This window comes from Rhinolophus sinicus, linkage group LG05, assembly GCF_036562045.2.
Source record: "Rhinolophus sinicus isolate RSC01 linkage group LG05, ASM3656204v1, whole genome shotgun sequence".
In the NCBI taxonomy this organism is placed as follows: domain Eukaryota; kingdom Metazoa; phylum Chordata; class Mammalia; order Chiroptera; family Rhinolophidae; genus Rhinolophus; species Rhinolophus sinicus.
In genome coordinates, this window is record NC_133755.1 from 94,142,490 (window position 1) to 94,170,027 (window position 27,538).

Genomic DNA, 27,538 nt, shown 5'->3' on the forward strand with positions numbered 1-27,538 from the left:
TATAATTGATAGAGATTTTTTTCCTGGGCAATTTGAATAATTAAAAACAACAACTATGCACTGGCAAATTTAAAGATATTTTATATATGTACAATATATTTAAAATATTGATGGAGTGATGTATCATCTATCTATCTATCCATCTATCCATCTATTTGTCATACATTTCATACAATATCTTCTCTTAGTTCAGACCTTTACAAAAACTGGTAACAATCAATAAAATGGGTGGGATTTGGCCTTTACCTTCATAGTCACCCAAGGGAGGGTAGCGTGATGAAGAAACAGGATAATGCTGGCTTGGATATTCTGTACAATGAATAACTGAATACTGACATCTTTGGACCATTGAAGAAAAATGTTAACATGTTCACCAGTTATTAATTAGAGCATCAAGCATGACTCTGGGAACTTGATTTTCATTTTACCACAGGGAACACTGTGGTGAGATGGTTCACACTGGCCTATTCAGCTTTGTTGAGATCTCACCAATTTGCTTTTCAGACTCGTGGTCGCTTGAGGACACATGGCACTCAACCATACGGTCCTGCCCCAGGACGAGGGCCGGCCACACTACCTTCGGAATGGGGATCCCTTTGCTTCCAAACTTTCCTGGGAAGCGGATTTGGTGGCTGGCTTTTACTTAACAATAATTGGTAAGCTTCCTTAATTTTTCTGTGGAAAAGCTGCATGTAGAAAATTTGTGGGGTGACATATTGATTTTGTTCAAAGATTCCAACACTCATGTGGATATTTTGTGTGGCGGTGAAAAGTGGGAGGAAAACAGAAGATGGGGTGGCATTCTGGAGTTCAACAAACATTTCATAGAAATGACTCTGTCTATTATCTTTATTTGTAGGGAAAAATATTCCCTTGATAATCCAAAGAAGTTTTACAGCAAAATAATTTATCTTGAGACTGCCTTTCATTTTTGTTGCCTTCGTAGTTGGTTTGTCTTCTGAATAACAAAATCAATGATAATGAGCTCTTCTTTAAATAGAGTGCTTTCACTTGTGAAACAATACTGTGATATAATCCAAACATTCTATGCTTAGAATAGACCTTAGCAGTCATCTAGTTCAGCATCCTCTTTTCATGGCTGATGAAACTCTGGCCCAGTGCTGTAGTGATGATGGATTCACTGAGTTTATTTCACGTAAAGTACAGTTACATCATGAGAGCATCATTAAGTGATTTTGGGAAGAGCTGAAAAGATGTAAAGGTAATAAATGGAAGTCAGTCCAGGGTCAAAGGTATTTTGTGTATAATCCATGACATGGTATATGTGCTTCCAGACTATGCTATCCAATGCAATGGCCACATGTGACTCCTTGAACTGTGACTTTCCCAAATTGAGACATGCTGTAGTATAAATACATACCAGGTACTGAAGACTTAGAAAAAGTAATGTAAAACAGCTCATTGATAATTAAAGACAAAATGACGACATGTCCCACACATACCATTTTGGACATATTAGGTGAAATTAATATATTATTAATTTTAATGTAATAATATTTTTACTTTGTTTAGTGTGGCTACCAGAAAAAAATAAAATAATGAATGTGGCTCACATTTCTGGTTTACATTTTATTTCTATTGGACAGCACTAGTCTAGGCAATTAGAATGCAACCACCATACTTTCCTTAAATTTAAAATTGTTGTTTTAAACTTGAGCAACCAGCCTGCCAGGTGGGTTACATCTTTAGGTGTGTCTTCTGCCTTTAATCTTTTCAGATGTTGGGTCAAGCTCTCTCTCTCTCTCTCTCTCTCTCTCTCTCTCTCTCTCTCTCTCCCTCCCTTTCTCTCTCTCTCTCTCTAATCTATTTTCTCCTGGCTAAGAATTTTACTTAAACTCCTGAAATTAGCAAAACTCACTAGAAAAGTCTGGAGACCCCTTTGTAGTCATTGCTTGAGGCAAAAGGAATAAAATTGAAATCAGAAATCCTGCTGCAAAGGGATTCCCTGGGTCCTTGGCTTTGTTATTAGTTATTATCAAACTGATTTAAATTCAAATCTTTATAAATGGACCTCCATGTCCTTTCAAACACAAGTAGATATTGAGAACCCATTCTTTGCTACTGTTTAAGTTACTGGGAAAACAACAGTGAACAAAATGGGCAAATTCTCTGTCCCCATGGGAACTATCTGGCAGTAAAAGCCACATTGCATTTTTATTAAACATAAGTATTTTCAATGACGAGAAATGACAGAAAAATAGACATCTCATAAATTGAATTTGTCTCCATCAATTGAGAGGAATGAATAAAAAAGTAAGATCTGTAACCTGAGGGATTTCCCCAGATGACACAAAACAGGGAGGGAGAGCAGTCCATTCTCCACCCTGGCGTGAGAGATGGCAGGAAGAGAGGCAAGACGGGGTAGGGGGGACCCAGAGAATTTCTCACTTGATGCACCTGAGGTTGGACAGAAAATCCAGTCATTTTCAAATGAGTGTGCTGAGATGGAGCTAGAAAAGGAGATCCAAAAAGAGTCCCCAAAACAAAAGGAACATCAGGTGACTCAGGGAGCTGGGGGTGGAGCTTATGACATGTTCCAGAACATGTCAGGGTCAGCTGGAGGGGCTTGGACTCATCTGAGACCCAGCTCTTAGGTTTGGTCCTGTGTCTGTTTTTCACCCCCTCCTAGGATAGGTTTGGGGGATGTACCCAGATTCCTTTTAAGGAACCAGAGTGGAATGACATTCTCAGTGAGCTTTGTTAAATACTAGAAGTCTTAGGGAAAACTGGAAGATGAAAAGATAAATCAAGTTTGAAATGGAGGAGAAATAAATTAGAGACCAATTCTACCCTCTACTCTTTTACTATAAATACTTAGTTTAATAAGTCTACATATGAGATTTAAAATTTTTGTATCAATAGAAAGATTCAGGATTTTGATAACCTAAAAAGTACCCCCTTTAGTCTTTACCTTCTTAGAAATCTTATTTTCCTTTAACTATTCTTAAAAATAAGTTTGCATCCTCTGGATACCTCCTACGGGTAAGACTGCCTGTGGGAATAAATCCATATGCAGCTCATAGAGAGTTGACTATTTATAGACAATGCTTTGGACACTGGGTAAAGCCTTATGAAGCAGCGTTAGTAAAGAAAATGTAAGAAAGGAAAAATCAATGTTCTCAAAAGAGATGTAGAAAGACAAAGGGTGTTTAAATGAGCTTTGTGTACCAAATGCATATGCATACTTATCGTTTTTAGTCTTCTTGCATACAAAGCAAATGGCATCTGTTTATAATTTTTCAAGCCACGTATTTGCATTTTAATTTCCCAGTGTGCCTTGCTAGCTGGTCTCCTTTAATGAGATGCAGGTTTCACATTAGTTGGTTTGCTCTAGAACTCCATCAGCTCTTCTATTTTTTTCCTCTTCTGTCTTAAGAAAGCTAAAGGGATTTTAAGGACCATTAGGTAACACTACTCCAGGGATTCAGAACTTCCTAAGAGCACAATGCAGTTAGTTCCTGGTGGTTTCATACCATCAGCTGAAACACACATTTCTTTCCTTGCCCCCCAAATGAATTGTGGTGGAGAAGTAGAAAGTAAAATAGAAAAATCTGGGTTTCTCCTGTTAATACTCTCCTTATTCCTTACTACTAAAGGCAGCTGTACCAGATTCTCATTTATACACAGCTACACTATGAAGCAAGAATTCCTGAGGAAATCTACTCTACATGTTAAGCTATGGAAGTAGGTGTATTCTTTTCTTAAATAAAGTCAGTAGGGATTGGGTCTTTTTGGATTTAAACTGGGTTTGTAAGAACTTTTTAAAAAACAGTTTCATTGTAATTCCAAAGCTAATTAGTTATTAATGAAAGAATATAAAAAAGTGGGAACACACTTATACTGTTGTTTGTAGGTTGGTGGGTTGAGGGTCACTTTCTCTCCCTTTGGTGGGAGGGGGAGAGCCCATGTTATCAGTTGTCACCCACTTCCCCTTGATTCCTAATCCAGTAGCAGCTGCAGACACCCAGTGTCCACATGACCCCAGGAGGCAAAAGTCCTGGGATATGTCTCCAGGAGATGACCCTTTTCTTCCAGGGGGTCATGCCAGCCTTCCCTGGCCTCTGCCTCTCCTGGATCCCTCAGGAGTCCACAGTGATAGTGAAAGCAACTCATTTGGTTTGGGTCACTTTATCTTCAGAATTTAGCAAGAGCCAAGGGGTTGACCCTCCTTATCAGAGGGAGGGCATTCTATAAAGCCAATACTCCATAAAAATGGCTGAGGAAAGACTCCACCCCAGGGGCCAGTACAAGAACTGAAAATCGGGATGCCCACACCCTCCTAGCTTCACTGGGAAGTTAGTGGTTCCCTTTTCTGGGTAAGTTCAGTCTTATAATCCCTGACTCCTATCCCTTTGGAGGCCACCTATCCCTTGCCTGTCACTTACAACTCACGCTTTTTTTTATTTCATCTTTTTCAATTTAGATTTTTATTTAGAGTCCTCTCACAACCCTCTAAACCTATGGTGTCCATTTTTGAAATTGAGAAGTGTTTCATATTCAAGTGAACTTTAAATCCTAGTTTTAACAATGGGAATTTATATTTTTCTTTGTAGGGATTCTGTCCACAGTTGGAAACGGGTATGTCCTTTATATGTCTTCTAGACGAAGGAAGAAGCTGAGACCTGCGGAAATAATGACTATCAATTTAGCAATCTGTGATCTGGGGATTTCAGGTAACACAACCATGCTGTTTCTTCTTTGGGGGTTTGAATTATGCCCCATTCGAAAGTCCACATTGGCTCAGAGATCACCCCCTACTGCCATCCCCTGTTGTTTCTCCCTCCACAGGTCATCTTTACAGAGTTTGTAGCAAGTCAACCAAGTGTTGTCTGGCTAAAGAGATCATTCATTTAACATTTATTGAGTTCTTTCCATGTGCCAGGCATGTTAGATGCTAAGGATACTATTTGGAATAATACAGGATACCTTAGACACCTCAAAATGTAGACACTAACTGATGCAGAAAATAGAAACTTACAGGTAGGCTGTAGATCAGTGTTGTGAGCTTCATTACACCCCTTCCACCCTTATGGAAATCTGATAAAATGAACATCAAGGGGGTAAATTCTGAAGGGTAAATGATAAGTGAAGACAGTCTAAGAGGTGAATATAGGAAGAGAGAAGAGCTGCCTTGCTAATGACCCACTTAAGTGTGACTTAAGGACTGACTGCAAGTGTAGGAAGCTTCCAGTTCATGGGTTCTCAAAGTTGGCTGCATAAAAAAGTCACATAGGAAACTAAATATATATATATATATATACACACACAGACACATATGTGTATATATATATATATATATATATATATATATATATATATATTCATGGCTGGGTTTTTTTTATTTAATTGGTTGAGAATGTTACTTGTACATCAGGATATTTAAAATTAGAAGTTTAATGTGAAGCTAAAATGGAAAACCATGTCTTTGGCTTCTGATAACCCATGAAGTAGAAGATGGAATAACATTTCTCTTTAACTGTAATTCATTTTTACAAATATGATTGATTTGGGGTAAGTCACTTCCCTTTGCTTTCACCTGTAAAATTCCAGGGTTGCCTAGATACAACCTCGTGCTAGTTAGCATATAGTCTTAAGTTATGAGAGTTGGGGAAATGGAGTTGAACAGCATACATCAATTCCTCTTTACGCTGGGAGCATTTTAACAGTTTCCCACTTAAATCTTCCCCTTTTAAAAGTATCTTCTGATATTTGTTTCTCTCTTCACAAGGGGATGTTTCTGCCACTGCCAATTTCTAAAAACAAGGCTCAATAATAAGCTTCTACCTATTGAGTTACTATTTGTCACACAGCAGTAGATGGGTTGCCCTCTTACTGAGAATTTGGATAGCTAGGTTAGTTAGAAAGGTTTTACTCAGTGTGGACAGACTTAAATATCATGAGCTCTTATGGGGAATCAACATGCACATTAAGAGGAGTATGACATGTCAGGCCCCTTTCTGTGACATTAGTTAAGATGAACCCCAAGGAATTATTGAGGCGGCCAAATGGCTGCCGTTTTAGATGTTGCCACGCGATGGCGCTGTCGGAACATGTATGATCGCTTTCCTGGGTCAGCTCATCCTGCTGACCCCTGCTGGTTCCCTGTCTGGTACTGAAAGGAAAATGCTTGAATGAAACCTGCCCTTCCAGCCACATCCTTCACCATTGAATCATAGGAGACTCATGCTTAAGACTAAATTAGACTAGACACGAATAACAATATTCTTAATTGATTGGATACCTTGAAAATGCGTTCAACCACGCAAGTCGGCTCTAGAATTGCACAAACCACCTCATTACTCTGCATATCTTTCAAGTAGTTCACCAGAAAGCCTTTTCTTCCATGTGATAGCTTTCTCTGAGGAACTCAAATCAGTTTTTCAACTTCTGAGTATTCTCTCCAATACACATTTCACTTCCAATAAAACTTTAAAAATTTTGTGTCTGGTTTTTTTTTTCTCTTGGTCAACTGTATTCCATTATAAGCACCTTGAACAAGCACATTCTAGAGACCAGGTATCTATACATCTATACAACTAATATTGGCTTGTAGTTATACATATACATATAAATTATATATGAGGAGCTAAAAAATATATTGGCTTGTAATTATACATATACATATAAATTATATGAGGAGCTAAAAAAAAAAGTATATATATCCATGCCTGGGCTTACTCCAGATAAATGAAATCAGACTATCTGGGGGTTGGAGTCCTGGACATTGATATTTAAAATAAAGCAAAACAAAGCAAAGCAAAACAAAACAACTCCTCTGGTGATTCTAATGTGCAGCCAGATTCAGAACCATTCCACTAAGCAGAGAAGGGGGAGGCATTGTAGATGACATTCCAAAGGTTCATCAAAAGCTCTGCTCCAGAAGGAAGCTTAAAATAGCTTTTGCTAATGGGTCCCAGGCACAACAGACACCAATTTCACTCCATCTGAGTCACTTTCACTTGTCTTTTGCTGCCTTTAGCATTTGGAGCAGACACTTAACTCAAGCTTTGAGTTTGCTGTCTCCTCTGCCTAGAATATTTTCCCTCTAGATACTTGCTTTAGTTCTCTCCCACTAATTTAGGTGATTTAGGCATCTGTCTCAATGTCACAGTCTCAGAGAGGTCTTCCCAGGTCACCTTATATAAAACAATTTCTGTCTGTGTCTTTCCTCTGCTTTGTTTTTCTTCACAGCACTAATCACTACTTATCATTCCATCATATTGCATCTTATGCTACAAATTATCAGTTTCTTTTGTCTGCTTTCTCTATTAAAACACAAATTTGTGAATCTTGGTCTCCACTTTGTGCTCTAGCACCTTGCTCTGTGACTGTTACTAAAGAGGTACTGAATAATTATTTGTTGCATAAAAACAATTATTGTTTACACTCAGTTTCTTCACTGACAAAGGGGTTAGAGCTCCTGAGGATTAGGAAACTCTAATATGAAGATGCAGAGTCTGGCAAGATGGAGAGTTGTCTAGCTGCCTAGACAACTAGAGATGTGTGTCTAGCTTACAGAAGGCACTCAAGACATATGTTAACTGGCTGAACTAACAGGAACTTCTATATACCTTTGTATACCGAAGAAGGGTCACACCTGGGAGGGCTGGGGCAGGCTGGCACCTGCAGACTGTGATTTCGGATATTTGGTTTTCCTAGTGCAAGAAGGTTAGGGAAACTTCTTTAGCTAGATACATCAGATAGATACATCTTTTGATAGATACATCAGGGAGGCTTTGAAGACCTCCCTCAGCACGTTCCCTTCAGGGAGGGTGAAGATTGAATACAAGGGGTGAATAGGGAAGGTGCAGGGTATGAATTAAATTACAGACGCTTTTCAACGTACAAGGGGTTACCTCCCAATAAACCCATCCCAAGTTGACACTATCTGACAAAAATGTGCTTAATACACAAACGTACCGAATATCACTAGCCTAGCCTACCTTAAACATGTTCAGAACATTTACATTAGCTTACAGTTGGGCAACATCATCTAACACAACGTCTATTTTGTAATAAAAGTGTTGAATATCTCATGTAATTTATGCGTGGTAAGCATGCCACTCTCACACCATCATAAAGTCAAAAGATCAGAAGTCGAACCATTGTACGTCAGGGACCATATGAGAATGTAGAAGAGTGCTTTCTAGAAAGTAAAAACAACAGCAAACTAATGGAGGCCAAAAGTATAAATAGTTTAAATCCCAGAAATCTGGGTCTGATTGTAAACAAACAGGACCTAACATTTACTGAAATAGCTTTTTCTCTTGTTTGAGTAGGATGTAACTTAACAGTGAGTTGAGGTAGGTGGGTCAATGTTAACCGGAGGGAGCATCCCTTGACAGATTGCTTGGTGCTCTAGTTGTAGGCAAACCGTTCACGATCATCTCTTGCTTCTGTCACCGCTGGGTGTTTGGCTGGATTGGCTGCCGCTGGTACGGATGGGCTGGATTTTTCTTTGGCTGTGGAAGTCTTATCACCATGACTGCTGTCAGCCTGGACCGGTACCTGAAAATCTGCTACTTATCTTATGGTAAGTAGGGAGGTTTCGCATCTCCTGATGGTGAAACTAGGTAGCTTGTCAGAGCTGTACACCTTTACCTATCAGTCATACTCCAAGATTATTAATGACTATGTTAATACTCTTGGCGACAAGAGTATTTCTTTTCGTAATCTATTAGGCTCTAACATATGTTTAAAGATTTGAACTTGTGTCAATGTAGGTGTTTTTTTTTTTCTTAATTCAGAGAATGCTCTATTAGTTTCTGTAACTAGGTTTCTTTGGGTACTACTTTTATAGGAACGTCTGGGGTTTGTCTACAATGCTTTTCAAAAAGTTTCATTTCCTTGTATAAAATGCGTAAGCATTTATCGTGTTTTTCTATGCAAACAAAAGAAATACAATGCTTTGGAAGGATGTTAGGTCCGTGATCTTTACCTGGTTCCCTGCATAGTAAGTGTAATTATATGAAAAGATGTGCCTGACTCTTCCTTAGCACTCAGGTTCGCTATGATTTCAGAGATGAGGAATCCCACGGTCTGTTTCTAAGGTAGGGAGCTGTGCAGCTGTGCCTGCAGGAAAGGACACGCATACAGAAATAGCACTCAACATTCTTTCCGTGGTGTTGGTAGGATGTAGAAAGATGAGAGACTAAGAGAATTGATGACGGATGACCAGCAATAAACACGTTGTCAGGGGCTAGAGTTTTTTTTTTTATTAGACTGTTCTACATATTAAAATAAATTTTGATTACTTTTGCTTCTTGGAGTTCTGGGTATTTACTGAACCCCAAAGAGAAGCATTGGGCTCTTATATTTAATATTGAGAACAAGGTGCAACCAGCAAATAATATTGGCTCTCTCTGGATAAACCTGCTTTGTCTGTCAATCTGTCCATCAGAGTGATGGTGACCATGGGGACAGAGAATGGCTTGGAGCCTGAGATAGGAAAGATCAAGTTGACTGGACATTGTCACTGTGGTGGAATTCTCCTTTACATTCTAAATGTTTACTGTCCCAAACTCCAAGGAAACCATACACATGGGAGAGGAGGGTCATGATCCACCATTTTCACAATCCAGCACTCATTTTTTTCCCCCCAATTATTATTTTGCATCTCCCTTTCTAAACAGTTCAAAACTTCCAATAGAAATAGCTTGAATCAAAATTTCCCATAAGATAAAACTACATAATTATACATATTCTGGATGACTTCAGAGTCAAATTCTTTTTATAAACTTATTTTTGGTCGCATCAAATAGAATTTAAATATACCTATAGATTTTAGTCGAGAAGGTAAAAAGTTCAACTTCCTGGGAATATTTGAGGAATACTAAACCTTAATGTCTCTGCTTTTTCAATATTTTCTTGAATTTAAGCTTTGTGTCAATTAAAGAGATGATGTTGCCCACCCCCAGAATCGTTGCAGGGCATAACTCCATGTGGGGACGGTACATATTTTCTAGCTTCTTCTAAGATTAAATAGTATGATTTCATCATTTGAGTTGAAGCGCTATTAAACCCTCCACACAGTGTCTTACAATATTGGAATGAGAAAATCACTTGGGGACATGGAGACCTTTCTTCCATGTAATGTGACAAACGCTTGTAAGGTACCCTGACAGTCAGCCACTTGGCCTCTTCTTGAATAATTCCAGTGACCAGTGATGGGGAGCTTACTATTGCACAAGGCAGCCCATTCTCTGATTGGTCTGCTCTCATTGTTACAATGTTATTCCTTATATTAAGACAAAACTGCCTCCCAGTAACCTCCACCCATTGGTCCTAGTTCTGACTTCTGGAGCAACACAGAACCAACCTACTAATCTACTCCCTCCTGTACTTGACAGCTTTTCACCATACTCGAATGTAAGTATAAAACACCTCACTAAGTAACCCTAACCATAAATGCTTATACGGTTGCCTATGCACATTCCCATAAATATATGTAATTATTCGCATTAATGTCTTATCCATTATAATGGATAACCAAGAGCTGACATAAACGAGTATTGTGCTTACAAAATTGTTATCCTTATGTGGTTAGGCTCGAGAAATTTGCATTTTATAATACAAAATGCCAGGTATTTGAAAAATAGAGACAATAGAGTATATACACATCTGTTATATTTCTTGTTAGCAGTAAAGGCGACAAACACAGGAGTCAAAATTTATGCTCATGTAGTTCTTTGTAACTTGCAGAACAGGCCTTGCATTATTTCATGTAACCCTGACGAAAACCTGTCAGCAATATATTCTTCCTTGCTCCATGTAACTGCTAAGAACACTGACATCTAGAAAGGTCACATGAAGGTCAAACCCTAGAACTGAGATGGAGGCCCTGCTGACTCCCCAGACTTCCCATGGCACAAAGCAGAGATAGGCCTTGAATCTGTGCTGAAGAAATCATTTGGCTTTTGTTGAATATGTCTTGATATTTCTTCTCTGCTACTACAAAACCAAGGCAGTGAGGAGTCACTTCTCCTGCCCTTTTGGTTCGAGGCAATAGTGGGGTGTGGAAATAATTTCCCGTGCGGGCTGTGGCACCAGGTGGGCGTGAACTTTGGAAAATGATCACTATCCTTTACAGCTTTCCTTAGATGACTGCACTATTTCTTCCTTGCGGAATTCTGCATTGGCTAATGGAAGCTAGTGCTAAGGAACAGCGCTCGTGTTTTGTTTTCCTGAAAGTATTTTCACAGAATTACTTTTGCATAACACGGTACAATCTACCTCGATGCTCTACCTCTCTTGCTGTGGCCGTGGGAGCGTGACTGTTGTGTTAATAACGTTTGAAGATTCAAAATCTGCTCTCACCAAGCAGTGTCAGCCACTTAAATGTCACACTGCACGGTCATGGTCATGCCCCATCAACCCCCACTGGACGAGTGCTTAGGAAAACAAATGAGATGAGAGACACAGAAGCTTTAGGGAGAAGGGTATTCTAAAGACACAAGCAATATCTTATCATTTCCCACTTCTCTCAAAGATTTTGACCCACTAATACATGGTTTTGGGGGCTCAGTCTTAATATTCTACAGTTGGCCTCTTTTGTTGGATTGGATTTCAGAGGTCATTCTGGATGCTTTCTGAAGATCCTGCATTGTCTTCAGCATCTTTGGCTCGTTTTACTGTCCCCTTTCCCCAGCTTCGGTCACTACCCCCTCCTAAAGCTCCCAGATGCCTAGAGAAAACCTTCTCTGTGAAATCACTTCCAATTTTATTCTCTTGGAAAAAGGGCCCCAGCTCTGGAACTTTTCTCCCTTTCCTCCACTTTCCCTTAGGCTTCAATTATCTGGCCACTTCTCCCAGAATCCAATGGAATAAGTCTTTGGATGTGGAATTTGACATATCAAGGGAAGGTCGTTGGGTGGAGGGCAGATTATATCTTGGTAATGCTTTTCTTCCACCTCCAGGTGTTTGGCTGAAAAGAAAGCACGCCTTCATCTGCCTGGCAGTCATCTGGGCCTACGCTTCCTTCTGGACCACCATGCCCTTGGTAGGTCTGGGGGACTACGTACCTGAGCCCTTTGGAACTTCGTGCACCCTGGACTGGTGGCTGGCCCAGGCCTCAGTAGGGGGTCAGATTTTCATCCTGAACATCCTCTTCTTTTGCCTCGTACTCCCAACGGCTGTGATCGTGTTCTCCTATGTGAAGATCATTGCCAAGGTTAAGTCCTCCTTTAAAGAAGTAGCTCATTTTGACAGTCGGATCCATGGCAACCATGTGCTGGAAATGAAACTGACCAAGGTAACTGCCATAATAATTTACAGAAGGGTTTTCTAAGTGTTTAAACTTCATAGGGCAAAGAGGATAGGGAATGTTGAAGACTGGGAAAACTTAGCATCTCTACTGTTGATGTATTTCTGACCTTTGTTATTATTTATCTAAGCCTTTGTAGTATCTCTTTTCTCTGTCTCTGTTTCAGTCTCTGTCTCTTTCTTATTTACACACACACACACACACACACACACACACACACACACATTTCTAACATCTACCAAATTTGTGCAATGGAACTATACTCTCTACTGAATAAAATATTACTGGTTCTGAAAATTATCTCAGTAATAAGAATAATAACTTTTATGAACCACAAAATGCCTCACAATATTAAATGCTTTGTATGGACTTTGGTGGGCATGATCGGGGATATTCTGCTCCCTTGCATTATTTACGGAGTAAGAGCTTTCCACTTCTGCTTTCCTGTTGGAAAGTTAACACAAGAGCAATTTTCGTAGGTTTGAGTCCCTTGGTAAATGCTAGTTTCAGAGTTGGCAGCTCTTTAGATATTGTAGTGTAAGAAAAAGAGCAGACAATTTGAAAACAAACTAGGGTTTTAATTTCATCACTGACACTTGCCAGGTTTGTGCCCCAGAGCTAGATACCTCTTTAAATCTTTATTTTTTCATGTGTGTAACATCTATCTTACCAGGTTGTGGTAGAGATTCAATAAGAAAAAGCATGTTATCCTGTCATCTGGTGCATAGAAGGTGTCAAAGAAACCATAGCTCATCCTCTCTCTTATAACTTTTAGGAATTCTGGTAAAGGCTAAGGCAGTGGTCTTTACACTTTCATCATGTCTCACCCTGATGTTGAAAAATACTTTTTGGCACATACCGTCCATGTAAGCCATTCAGGTAATACCATCAAACTGTGTGTTTAATATTAGCACTCCTGAATTTATATCTTATGTTTTAAAGATAAAAATAGGTATAGATTGAAGTTCCAGTCATTCCTTTTGGTATCCTAATCAATCATGTTGATTGATGTCCTACCTTCAGGTGTCTTTACTGCCCACTTTGGAGACTACTTGTCTCAGTTCTTTCTCGACCAGAAATGGCTTCCTAATAAGTCAGGGCCTTTCTCCTAGTAATAGTCCTCTCTCTAAATTGTAGATTTTTTGAAGTTGTGCTGGGATCTCTTGGTTGCACAGGGTGAACTAGCGATTCTTTTTTTCTTTTTTAAAGTGTAGTTGACATACAATATTATATTAGTTTCAGTTGTACAACATAGTGATTCCACATTTATATTTCTTACGATATTATCACTACAATAAGTCTAGTAACGGTCTGTTACCATACACTGTTATTATGATAATATTGACTGTTTTTCCTATGCTGTACAATATTACATCTGTACAACTTTTGTTTGTTTCTATAGCTGGAAGTTTATACCTCTTATTTCCCTTCACCCTTTTCAGCCATCCCTCACCCTACTTCCCTCTGGAAACCATCAGTTTTCAAGTTAGAGATTCTTGATGGTTCCAGTTGACCGACACTCCCTACACCCCATATGCTGAGCAGGTGGCCGTTTGAGGGACGCTTTCATCACTCTAAATCTACATTGATAAGAGAGCAGTTCTTCCTGGACAAAAATGCAGAATCAGGAATCGGATCCACTTCTATCTTATAATTGGCTATAAAGTAGGAAAAATATTTCCATAAAATGTAGGAACATGAATTAAGTTACTCATTTGCCGCTCTTCCTTTAGCTTCTATGTGTAATTTTTTTTTAAAAAAGCAATTTAATCCAAATAAATTAATCCAAGTTAAATGTGGGTTACATTCAATCCAAATCCTATTCTGTACCAAGTACTATTCTAAGAACTGGGTATATGCAGCAATGATAAAAAAAATTTCCTTTTTCTTAGTGTATGGATGTATATCCAGGGAAACAACATGATATCTATGATACTGGTATGTGGATTTTAGCTGACCTTGCAGCCCTGTAGTTTGGCATAGTGTGATGCTGCTGAGATGTCACATGACTCTCTCTTCTTGCCATCCCCAGTGTTATTGGCCTTGAGACAGTTTGACGGTTTTGCCCAGTGAGTCTGGATCCTCATACCCATAAGGCCCTTCTCCAGGTTCTCTGAGTCTGTTCCTCACCGTCTTCTCTCCTGTTAGTTGAATTGCCTGACTCTGTCCACTCATGGCTAGGTTTTACGAATACCCTAGCATCTTTGTGTGTCCTGTACTCATGAGGGTGGGCAGCTTGTTTAGTCCGTGCTTCTGAAGTTCACTGTGCGTAAAGCTCAGCACATACCATTTTATTTGATTTATTATCATTTGCCTTGACCTGGACTGTAGAGACCAAATAGGCTCCCCAGACCAGATGAACCAAAGAGAGGTTAAATGAAAGGTGTAGGCATATACGTGTGTATGCTTTTATTTTATGTGTAGCTTCTAACATGTATACTAAATGACGTTATATTATATACAATGTCTATATTATAATATTATACGAGTATATCATGTCTATATTTCACATACACATATTAAAATAACCTCAATATACAATGTTTCAAATTATTAACATTCATGCAAACAATATAAGTCAAAATTGAACCCACATTGAAAAATAAACACAACTTTCTATTGAGGCATCTTCTGTACTAAATTTAAACTATTTTAATTTACTATTTAATTTTGACCTTGATGCTTTGTAGTAAGTAAAAATAAATAGAAACAAAATCACGCTGGGTCTTTTCATGGTCTTAGAAGCCTTTTCCTCCATTCAGCTACCTCTCAGGATTGGCAATGTGCCTATTCACTTGGTGCTTCTGGTCTTCAGAACAGCATGGTCTAAAAGCTTATTATTTAAAGAACACCTCCCTGGATTCTGGGATCAAAATCATTTACTTTTCTGTGTATTCTAATTATTTCTAGGTGGGTTATTATCTGGGTCTGCATTTTGCCAGTCTGGCCTCGTCAACTTAAAAATTGACGTTTTATTTAAAAACCTTTCTCCACATTGTAGCTTCCCTCTAATTTATTTTTAAAAACATGGCGTTTGCTAGACTTTTGAAGCAGGCTGAAATTTCACAGACTACAGAAATTGCAGAGGTGGGAAAAAAAAAAACCTCCACGGGGGGAAAAAAGGAAAATAAAAAACCTCTCTCTATGTTTGTATGACTCAGTATAATCTCATTTTTATGCCGCATTTGACTTTGTAAAGCAAATGGTATTTAATAATCAGGATGAATTCAGTTGAATCAGGGGGTTTCGTCCTCTTCTCAGGCTATGTATAAGTTCTAGAGAGGTCTTTATAATTCTGTAGTGCCAGTGGGTGAGGCTCCTGCTCTGCTTGTTGTCATGTATGGACCCTGGTATTGTGGAGCTACGTAAGTTTCCTCTGGTCTCTGTCATCAGTTGTAATGTGTCACCTTGCATCCTTCTGTTCCAACTGTAAGGTCTCTTTAGGCTCATCAGCAATTCAGCAACCTCCCCATCCTTGGATTGTAACCCGTCAGGTGGCTGTTGGGAGCTTGGTTAAGACCCTGGGAAGTGAAAAACATGTTTTCTGCTCTCTTCTCTGGAAATGTATTGAGGCTCTATTGCGCCCCCAACTCCATCCTTGGCCGTCATGCTCAGCTCAGTGGAGTAGCCTCAGGACAGCTTCTCGAGGTCGATGACCAGTTTCTCTGATGTCTTCCCTCACCTTCAGCCTGTAGGCTCTTTACCCACGCTGTGATGGGAAAACTAGCTCCTACATCCACGTATTGTAAGCTTAAGGTCTTTCCAGCCTCTGGCTGTGGGTACTCAGAGTCATTTTTATCCCCCTTGAAACCCTTTTCTCTCAATTATTTTCTCCTGTAAGTTTCAAATTTCTTTTTGGAAACTCAGGAGCTGAGAAATGAATGTTTTACTTCTTTGGGTATTTCTGCTCGTAAAAACTTTCCCACTAGGTCTTGAACACTCTTGCTGCTGCTTTAATGAGAGAGGTGGTAGAGTCACAGGAAAGAAATACCAGAAGCATAGATTAACTTTTCCAAATATTATTATGCTAATTCTATTGGTACTTCATATTTATTCATTTAACACATGTAGATGATCTACCGTGTTTCCCTGAAAAATAAGATCTAACCGGAAAATAAGTCCTTGCACGATTTTTCAGGATGACATCCCTGAACATAAGCCCTAATGCATCTTTTGGAGCAAAAACTAATTTAAGACATGGTCTTATTTTCGGGGAAACATGGTATAATGTTCCAGACCTATAGTTAGTATCCAGATCCTGTGGGTAACTGGCTTTCTCTGAATTTCCCTATTTCCACCAGCAAGCCTCCCCGATTCCCCCTGCCTCGTCTAAGTCCCTCTGCTATGGGCCATCAGAGCATTTGGCACATTTAATTTACTGAATCCTGTGCTGTTGCTCTTTTTTGCAAGACAGTACCCAGGTGAGGACAAGTAGTATTTGCTGCTGCCCCCAAATGCCTGGTGCCTGCTAGAGGCTTAATTAAGATTGCTGTGATGAATACATGACTAAATAAACTAAGTTAACTTGATTTCCTTGATGAATGTTAAGTGGGTCCCTTGACCCCTGGGCTTAAGTGCCTCTTTCCCTTTTATACCTGAGGAGCCATTTTGTTTTGCTTTGTTCTTTTAAAGTGATTGTGAAGTCTTTTTAAAACTCATAAACATAAACATCTGCTTCCCTCAAATGACTCCTCTCTTTTATTGCTCATCAGGTATCATGTATCATTGAGGGTTCAGATTCAGGGAACCCCATTTGAACTCTAAGGGTAGTTTGTGAGAAAGCTGAATTGTGTTGCTTTTTTTTTTTAACCCGAATAGTTCATTTCTTTTCTGTTTCTTCATAACATAAACATCACTTCCCAGAGAAGCATTCCCTGAATTGAATTAGTCTTCTTATTATAATGTTTTAATAATGCCTTTACTTTTTTCTTCTTAGAATTTGTCGCAATATGTAATCAGTTTACAATTATGTATTGATTTTTGTGATTATTTGATCAATGCGTGGTTTTACCACTAGTAATAAGGCCTGTGAGGTTAACAACCATATCATGTTGTTCCCTTTGTGTCCCCAGGACCTAACATGAAGCCATATATATATATATATATATATATATATATATATATATATGTCTCACTCAGCCAGAGTCAATATATATATATATAATTTGTTGAAGGAAAGAATTTCAAACTAGGGGATCAATTTCAGTTTTGACATTAGCCCACTGAGAAGTCTCATATAGGTGACATTTATTATTATTTTGGCTGCCAGTGGCTGAACCCCTTTCCATGTCTAGAATTTTCATGTTGAGGAATTTCCAACATTTTGTATATTGCTGAGGAGCAAAGATGGCATCTAATGTAAAAGATACAGAAAGGCCGGTTATTAATTTTCCAAGATTCTCTTGCAGCTAGAGTATAGCTATCACCCTAGGCTCCAGCCACATCAGCCTGTCTCAGGAACTAGTGACACCAGAGGAAAAGGCAGGGAAATCTCTCCCCAGGCCATGGCTACAGCAGTAGTGGTTTTTGCATCAGAACCAGTTTAGCTCATAGTTTGGGGTATCATTTCTGTCATTTACCTCAATTTTAAGTCCAGCATTTGCAGTGATGCTGTGTCCTAACCAATACATTCCTTTTCTGTCTCAATCAGTCAAAGTAAATTTCTGTTGCTTGCAACCCAGAATCTTGACTGATTCACCTTGAGCCAACTACTTGATCTCTCTGGGCCTTAGTTTTCTCATCTGTGAAAGGGAGGGTGGAGGGAAATTAAATGATATCTAATTTACCTTCTAAAACTCTGAGGTTCTATGAAAATGGCTAGGATTGTTTGGATTGTTTCAAGGTCTATGGCAATAGCTTTTATTACTAAAACCACCTGGCCTCTCCATCTGAGTATTTGTTCCTCTCTATGTCGCAGTATTCCCACCTCAAGGGCCTTGGTTCATTGTAATGAGCAGTGAACTTCCCCTTTTTTTGTTGAACCAGATACTTATAAATTGACATTTGCTCTTCTTTAAGCCAGCCACTGCCTAGGCAGGGAATACTGTGTTCACTTTTAAACCAAAACTCTAAAACACAGATGCATAGAGTGACATGACCCAGTTTACATCCTCTCCTTTCAAACACAGCTTGCTTGTTTATAGATTAGTGGTATTTTAAGATTTGAGAAAATTGCAACAGGGAAGTGCAGAATTCTCCTTCTGCTTCTTTTTCTTTAAGTATGAATTAATATTTTCTACTTGGAATACAACCGGGGCTAACATATGGCAGACACATCAAAGCTCTCAAAAGTTTTTTTCTTTGTAAGTATATAAAGGAGGGTCTGGGACAGCCGGCCTTAGTCATCATTCAGCTTGTAACTGCAGGAAGGAAGAAACTCAGACTAGACATGCTTAACGTTGTTGACTTACTTCATATCTTCAAGGTGGTGTGAAAGCTTAATGTCACCATCCTTGTTTTAACATCGATGAGGGAACTGAGGGCCAAAGAAGGTAGGTCATGGCTGTCAAGTTCCCCACCCTCCTCCAGCCATTGGTTGTAGCACTCAATGACAGGCTGGCTGCATGGGGAAGGCAGTAGTTTTATTACTGGAACAAATCTATAAACCTGCTAGCTAGACCCAAGACCGAAAAACCCAGTCTTATCATTTCTATGCTCCTGTCCATTACACGCTCTTCTGAAGCAGGCCCAGACTCTCCCCTTTCCTATTCCCTCAATACACAGATGTGATGATCTCTCTTCTTATGACCTTATCTCATCCCAGCCACTGAAATGTATTTCTTATTGGAAGTCTAGCTGCTACTGTAATGTGATTCAATCTTGTTATTGGTGGGGAATTTATTCCGTCTCTTGGGTCCTCCTGTTAAGCCTTGACTTCCACGTCAATTCCACGTCCTCCTCTCATCTATTTCATTATTCAAGGTGGCATACAGCTTCAAATGTTGGCTGGAGTCTGACTCATATCTGGGCAAAGGAGCCTGGTGGAAGGAACTGCAATGGCCGTTCTTAGAGAATCAGGCGTTCTGTCTCACTCACGTTGGTTGGTGGAGCTGAAACGTGATTGGAATCCAAACTCCAGGGTATCTCCATCTCAGTGACTTTCCCATGATTCTACCCTGCCTTAGCACACAGAAGAAAGGACACCCCTTCTTGCAAACCTCTGCTGGAGTGGTTCAGATGTATTGGGCCCAACGGCAAAGCCTTGTATAAATTGGAGAATTTACTTTCACCCTAATTGTTCTATTATTGCTTGAATTGGTTTATTCATTGCAATTGATTGATTATGGACAATATTGCTTATGTTACACTTGATGCCAGCTGGACTGTAGCTGGAACGTGCTGCTATCCCTTGGTCCTCTGCAGCGAGATGTATTTGAAATGAACTGGGTTGCCGATGTGTGAATCTTTTGTAGAAGCTAAAAGCATATTTAGTGACTTTCCCCCCACAAAAACTGCCTAAATTAAGAATTTGAAGGTTCACTGCTTTTCCAATGAACTTAAAGGCAGTGATAAAAGTGAAGCAATTAAAAACAAAACTACTTAGAAAACAAAAAAGAAGGCATGTACAGGTGCCTGTGTTAGAACTGGTTTAAGGATATCTGGCAGAGAAATTTTGGAAAATAGAAATGAGGACACACTTAGAAATGAAGAAAGTGAAGAACAGATGGAGGAAATGATTAAACACACTCCAAGTTGAGTAGAGAGTTCTGGGGAAACTGAGCGTAGCATGAAAGTTTTTTGAAATTTTTGTAGAGTATTTCTTAAAATAGTTTAAATATTTTCCTGTTTAATATTTTGGGAATATATTTTGACATGAGAAGTTTGTATTCACTTCAAAAAACATACGTAACATTCTGCAATACCTTTTAAATCTAGGCTTTTATCACTCCTTCTGCTTGAAAGTTGCTTTCTAGTCATTCAATTTAAAGTATTTAGCTTTATTCTAATCTCAGAAAAACCACACTGATTCATTTGCTATGTGTTTAAAAACGACGGTATATTTAACTCTCCTATATCCTTTTAAAAGGAATAACATAATGCAAATGTTTTAAGTCCTTCCCCATTTAAGTCCTTGCCCATTGCACACTCCCATAAAAGTAGGAAATATGCATAGAATGTAGAAAATATCACAGGCTAAGTGCTAATCTATTTTTCATCAATGGCTTTGGCAACAACATGGAAAACAGCTTTTAAGATACTATGAAATCATCATATGACTCACCGAGGGAGAAAGGATGGAGCTATGTTAAGTTCCCAGACATCTGCTAAAGCAAGCTTTATTTATATGGTTATTGTTTATTTGGGGATTTAGAAAAAAATACCTTCAGTAGGAGTGTTGAGGCCTCTGTTCCATTTACAAACAAAATTCACACAGACCAAACCAATTTAATCTCTCCTGGGTAAGCTTCTGCAGAAAAATGGAAAAGTAAGTAAGCTGGAGAGTTGCGTGTGTGCATTAGGCCTCGTTTATAGTTGTGAAGTGCAGGTGAGAATTTTGGCTCAGGACCTCAAAGCAAGTCTGCAGGACCCTAACATAGGATGTACAGGCGGTCTGGGCTGATTTGATTCATCTCTTTGGGATTAGGTTATCTATTTGCAAGATGGACCAAAATAAATATTGCTGAGGGTTTTGTTTTTTTTTGTCGTTTTGTTTTTTTCTGCTACAATTAATTTTTATAGATGCGCCTTGAACTTATTGGGTGAAATTTTAGAACCTGAGACTTTAAGGTAGATTTCCCATGCTCCTTTCTTGACACACCCCACACATGTGGGGTTCCCAGGGCGAACACACCCTCCTGACAGGCTGCTCCACAGGTCAAGTAGAACAGGACTCTGCTCCCACGAAATCATATGGAAATGCATATGCACACAAATAACTTCGTTATAAGAAAAACTTATCCAGTTAAATGTCTACAACAAAAAAGCATGCACAAATATTGCTGCTTTATTCATAAAACACGTTGTCTCATTACTCATCATTTATCCTCCACACCAGCTTGTCATGCGTGACCTTGCTGTTGGGAATTGTGTTTTACTTCTTAAATAAGGGGGTGGGGAGAAGAGAAAGTAGCTCCTGACTTCAGAGAGCTCCATCCTTACACCTTCCCAGGGTTTTAGGGAATTCAAAGGTAAAAGGAAGGCCCACTTTTCCTAGAATTCCCTAATAAAATCCCAAGATAGTTCTGATGATGCTCTTTCTAGTCCTGTGTCCCTCCCTGTTCCTAATTCTACAGGGACATGTAGTCCTCTGGTCACTCCGGTCATGTAATATCTGTGATGCCAACTCCTTAAAACCACACGTGGGGAGGAAGGGAGGCTGGTGACACGCGAGTAGAGGGAATGCTGAGAAGACAAAAATAAACACAAACAAACAAAGCCAGTTGTCTACTACATAGAGGGCTAATTCGAATATAGTTGCATTGTAGCAGGTCCTTGAATAACGTCGTTTTGTTCAATGTCATTTTCTTATAATATTGATAAGATGCTGTGGGAACTTAACTCTTATGTATATCAATTAGCCCATGGTAAACTTGGTTTTATTATAAGTGAGTTCACTTAAAGTTGCAGAACCTATCCACTGTGTTAAGTGAGGAGTTAACTGTATTTATCTTATAGAATGAATATTCGAATAGATAACAGTGTAAGGATACTTCCAAGTTAGTGTACTTTCTCTCAACCAGGGACGGAAATAGTTTACGGTTAAAATTAAAACCAGTGCTTGGACTTTATTTGTCAGTCTCAATACTCTAATTAAGATCCCTCTTATGGGTTGAGTCGACTGTTGCCTGAACAAACCTGCGAAGAGTGGAAATTCTATGTGGGCAGGATTGTGTCTGCTTTGTTCATTGTTTTATCCTCAAAACATGTAAGAGATGCTCAGTAATACTTGTTGATTGGATGAGTAAACAATGACCTTTTCGCCCCCTGATTTTCTCCTGCAGGTTAATCTTCTTAAGCTTTCTTTCCAGCTTCATTTCCCTTTGTTACTTTCTCATACATCAAAGTGAATTGCTCACTGCCGTATTTCCTATGCAAACCTCACACATACATGTTTATGTCTTTGTCCCAGCTAGTCTCACCAGTATTCCTTTGTGTCCACTTGCCCACATGCAGGTTATATGCCACATCTTCATGGAACTTAATCTGTCCCAAAGCATGTAGTTTTGTCCTCCTGAGTTGGCACTTAAATCCTATTTAGCTTTATACGGAATTATTTGTATTTTCCAGGGATACACTTCAGGCACCAAGCTGTACTGGTAACACCCACATCACTTTCTAAAAAGGGTTTCTTGAATTAAAGTGAGATGATCTGTAGGCTCAGGTAGATACCGTGTTTCCCTGAAAATAAGACTGGGTCTTATAGCATATTTCCCCAAAAATAAGACTGGGCCTCATATTAATTTTTGCTCCAAAAGACGCATTAGGGCATATTTTCAGGGGATGTCTTAGTTTTTCATGGACAACAATCTACATTTATTCAAATACAGTCAGGTCATCTTCTTCTGGAACATTGTCATAACGTGCTAAATGCATCCGTCTGGCTGACGATCTTAACTGGGGCTTATTTTCAGGGTAGGTCTTATTTTCGGGGTAGATCTTATTTTGGGGGAAACATGGTAGTTACAGGGCGCTACTTAGGATCACATCACTAAGGAGATTGAATTGCAGATGGTGAGAAACTCATAAGGGTGTTTTAAGCCCTATTTTTAAATTTTCTTTGGTCTGAAAGTTAAGAGGCCTCTAAAGTAAATATAATTTTGTGAGAGAGAAAAATGCTTCCTGGAAAAGTCTCGTTTTGTACAACTGTGTCACTTTGGTTAAAGCTCAGTGATTCCCTTTTACTTTGTAGCTGGTGAATTTCCACCTTCTGAGCCTCAAACTTAAAAACAAAACAAAACGTACGCCAAAAGAAATAACATTCAATAGAAATCCCTGTAGAAGATTCACATCAGATTTCAAATAAGGGCAGAGTTTCTAAGTTTCCTGAGGCAAATATGGGTGATTTAAAATGTCATGTTTTCCATCTAGTTTTTAAGTGAATATGGGCTGAGAAGTCTGGAAATTGCAGGGGCACTGATAGCTTTTTAGCACGATTTCCTGTCAAATGAAGGCACAATCTAACAGTGTTCATAGGGTTAAATTTTGGAATTTGGGGTATATTCAAATTCTGGAGTGGAGAATAGATGGGATATGGTAAGTGGGATAAAGAGTTGAATACCTTCTTATGGCCTAACATCTCAGAGGGCCATATGAAATGATTCCAACTGGCAAGGTAAGTGGGAAAATGGATAGAATTTCTTGGGTGTAAGTAGGCTACCTGCTCCTCCCCGCACCCATCATTTTCACCAGGTATATTGATTTTGTTCTCTGTTGCTTTCTCTCACTAGGTGGCCATGCTGATTTGTGCGGGCTTTCTGATTGCATGGATTCCTTACGCAGTGGTCTCTGTGTGGTCAGCTTTTGGCAGGCCAGACTCCATCCCCATACAACTCTCTGTAGTGCCAACCCTACTTGCAAAATCAGCAGCGATGTACAACCCCATCATTTACCAGGTCATCGATTACAAATTTGCTTGTTGCCAAACTGGTGGTTTGAAAGCAACCAAGAAGAAATCTTTGGAAGCTTTCAGGTAAAATTCAAAAGCCAGAAATGAGTGATAGTCTCTTTGTTTCCAAATGCCATGGGCTTCAATATGCTATCTTCTTAGGGTTAGAGCTCATCACTTAGGAGTAGTGTAAGGAAGGCATTATTGTCTGTTCATCAGAATTCTGGAAATCAAGTAGTCAGGTAGGTAGGGATTGATGACATGGGTAGAGAAAAGTAATTCTGTTTTTGATTGTAGAGCAACTAAGATAGGAAACCGTGTCCATTTGAACAACTATTTCCTATCACTCTTCTTTATCTGGGACCAAACCAATTTTACCCAAAGAGTGCTGGCCCACATGGCATTGATTCAAAATTAAGTTCTCACAACAGGAAGAGTCTCTTGTTCGGGACATTACTACCATTAGCTAAGAATATATAAGATTTGGGCAGGCAAAGGAAGGGGAGAAAGGAGATGCCAGTTGTACTCTCTGCCAGGTTCTTTATTTTCACAAAAGCGCCCATGTTATTCTTTCTCTTTGTCAGATAAGGAAACTGAGGTTCAAGTAAGGTTAAGGTTAAGTGAGCTGCCTGTGTTTACACAGCTAGGAAGCAGCAGAGCACAAATTTAAATTCAGGTTCTTTTGGGTTTCAAAAGTCATTCTCGTTCATCTACACTGCCTCTACTATACAATGAACAAATGATTTTGGAGATCCAGAACCATTTTTCCTAAAAGCTCAGGGTGAGTAAAGAGTTGAGAACTATTGGTGGTCTTCTGTGCCCACTCAGGGCCAGTCTTAGCTGTAGAGTGTGGAACAGGCGCCTGAATTTGTGGTCTCAGGTGAGGCATATTGAGAAGGCCGTAGGTTCTCTGAGCCCCCTTTATTCTTACTCATTTGAAGTTTGGTTATTTTTCAAAACTATTTTCCTCAAGTAAGTAGGAAACAGAGGGAAAAAAAGGTAGAATTAGCTGTAAGAAGAGGTAGCTTTCATCTTATTCTTTCACTGTGCTTGAGTAAGTGACCACTCTTTTGACCTTTAGTTTCCTCACCATGAAGGTACAGGATCAAATAAAAAAGATAATAAAAAAGGCACAAGATAAAGGTCGTATTGTCAATATTGCTGTGGTGCAGGGGAAGAAATACAATTTGGAGGTAGAAGACCAGTGTTTCAGGTCAATCTTGCTATTTATTAGCAAAAGTAATTGCTGTTTGAAAGGTTAAAAATAATTGCAAAAAATGCAATTACTTTTACACTAACCTAATACAATAACTCTCTACTTTGGGGCAAATTAACTACTTAGAGGCCAGGATTGGGATGAGCTGATGGCAATACTCATTTTCCTAAATTGTAAGAATTACACAAAAGGCATGTGTGAAAAGGGCTAGGTAACAACTGTTAGTGCTTATTTTTCACATTGTTGGTGGTTAATGCTGTCTCTGTTGAATTGAAAAAATTCAAATGCTAAAAATGTATCTATTTCGGAAGTAATAACACTTTGCCCTTATCGACTGTTAATACCCTGTTATGGCTACAGGTAGAAAGAACACTTTTAATAGAGCAGTTATGAGAGAAAATAATGGGGCACTTCTGCTTCTGAAGGACACGGGAATTTGACAGAAATGGCTGAAGGCAAATTTCACCTGCCTCATAATTTTGCCTTAGACTGACTCGGTGTTCTGCACATTCGCTCACAAGTGTGAGCGGCACATAAATATTCAACACTCAACAATGACAAGAGGGAAATTTATGTGGAAGAAGGTGACTTAGGGCTACAAACCTGTGGAGAAATCAACCAGGTCGTTCAGTTCACTTGCTCCCATTAGCCATTTATACGAAACATGGCAATTGCTTTGCCAGAGGAAGACAAGGGCTGTTTCCTTACTTCAGTGCTTCACGTTTTGGTAGAAAGAGCAGGCAGTAGTGCTGAAGCAAGGAGGAGACCTTGGATTCTAGAGGTTGAGCATCTTCTGGGAAGGAATGTTGAAGAGGTGTGATGAGTTGCAGGTTTTAGAAGGATCTGCTTCAGGCAAGAGCAGAAGTGGCCACCAGAAGTTTCTTTTTTTTAACTTTCCAAAGAAGAAAAAAAAAATCTTGTTTATCTTTGTTGTTATTAAGAAACTAAGAAAGTTGGTAACGTTGGGGGCCCGTAGAGTGAAGTGAAGTGATATGAAGCCAATCCTGAATGGTTAATGTACTACCAGAACAATTAAATCGAATTAAACTGAATTAATTGATATCTATGTTCTTTTCTTTTCTGAGCTCTGAAATGTATTTGCTTTTAATGGAAGACCCTCTTGGGGAATAGTTTGATTTCAAATAAAAGAGCTAATGTGTTGAATATGAGATTGTGGAAATAAATTTTGAGTAACCGTAACAGTTCATTAAAAGTTAACGGATTCCCCCCCCCCCCCCCCCCGAATTGAGCCCTTGAGATTTTGGTAGAAGCCAATAAACTAAAGGAAAAACTATGGCTAAGAGCCCTTTTTGAAATGTTATTATTCACCACTCCTGGGTATCCAAATACAATTTCCTGTATTTTGTAAATAGTGCTTCCCCATTTTGGCTGCGTGTAAAAAACACCTGGGGATTTTGAAAAAACGCTGCTGCCTAGACTCCACCTGCAGAGATTAGATTTTATTTGGTCTTGATTGGGCCTGAGCTTCAGTTGTATGATTGTTTAACTCTTCTAGGTGATTCTCATATACACCCATTGTTGAAAGGCAGAGAACCAGAGCCTGGGAAAGGGAAACATAAGCAGGGCAGCTCATGGAGTCACAGGCTTTCACCCACCTACATGGAGACCAATGCTCACCTATTGTCAGTGACAGGGGAACCACACTTCAGATGCTAGGCCAATCTTAGATGGAATATAAAGTTCAGAAGACATTGGAGGTATATGGTGAAGACCTGAAACATTTTGCGTTCCAAGGATTTTAGTAAAGATAAGAACAAAGAAGAACAAAGCCCGCAGTTCAGCATTGCTATTGTAATCAAACTTCCCCGACTACCTTAGTTTGAATGAAGTCTTTGCAAAGAATGCTCTTTTAGTAGATGGGTCACAGGACCCAACTGAATGAGTGGTAGATAAATACTTGTATGCAGTGATTTTTTTGCTAGAGAACAACAAACTCACTAGGGTACAAGAAATGTTCCATGAACAAGTGGCTTGTTTTTGAGAAGCTCTACATAAGGGACTGTTTGACTATGAAAATTCTAAATTGAATTATTATTTTTCATCTCTTTTTAATTTATCTTGTGCATATAATCTTCATAATAGTCAAGTGTGACATGACATATGCGTATATGTGTGTGTATATATACCGGGGGTACCAAAAAAATGTATACACATTTTCAGAGATGCTATTTATGCTCAAGCAGTAGTTTGCTGTAATCAGAAATGTCTGGACGCTGATGGTAACCACTTTGAGCACCTCTTGTAATTGCAGAAGTCAAACGTGACTAGTGTTCATCTTTTGTTACCGGTATATACTGAGTATTACAATTTTAATACTTTTTCCTTTCTGAAAAGGTGTATACACTTTTTTGGCACCCTGTTCATATGTAAATAAGATACTATTAAATTTCATTTTTCTTCTGTATCTAGGCTGCACACGGTAACCACAGTCAGGGAGTCTTCTGCTGTGCTGGAAATCCATCCAGAGGTATGA

At 39.1% G+C, this 27,538-nt stretch overlaps 1 protein-coding gene across 1 annotated transcript; it reads left to right on the top strand.

Moving 5' to 3' along the window:
* The first annotated feature begins 526 nt into the window (after positions 1–526).
* OPN5 (opsin 5) lies at positions 527–27,538 on the top strand. Its single transcript, XM_019734618.2, has 6 exons — positions 527–656; positions 4,575–4,694; positions 8,384–8,554; positions 11,937–12,271; positions 23,671–23,912; positions 27,475–27,538. Exons 1-6 carry the CDS (start codon positions 527–529, stop codon positions 27,536–27,538), a joined length of 1,062 nt encoding a protein of 353 aa, XP_019590177.1.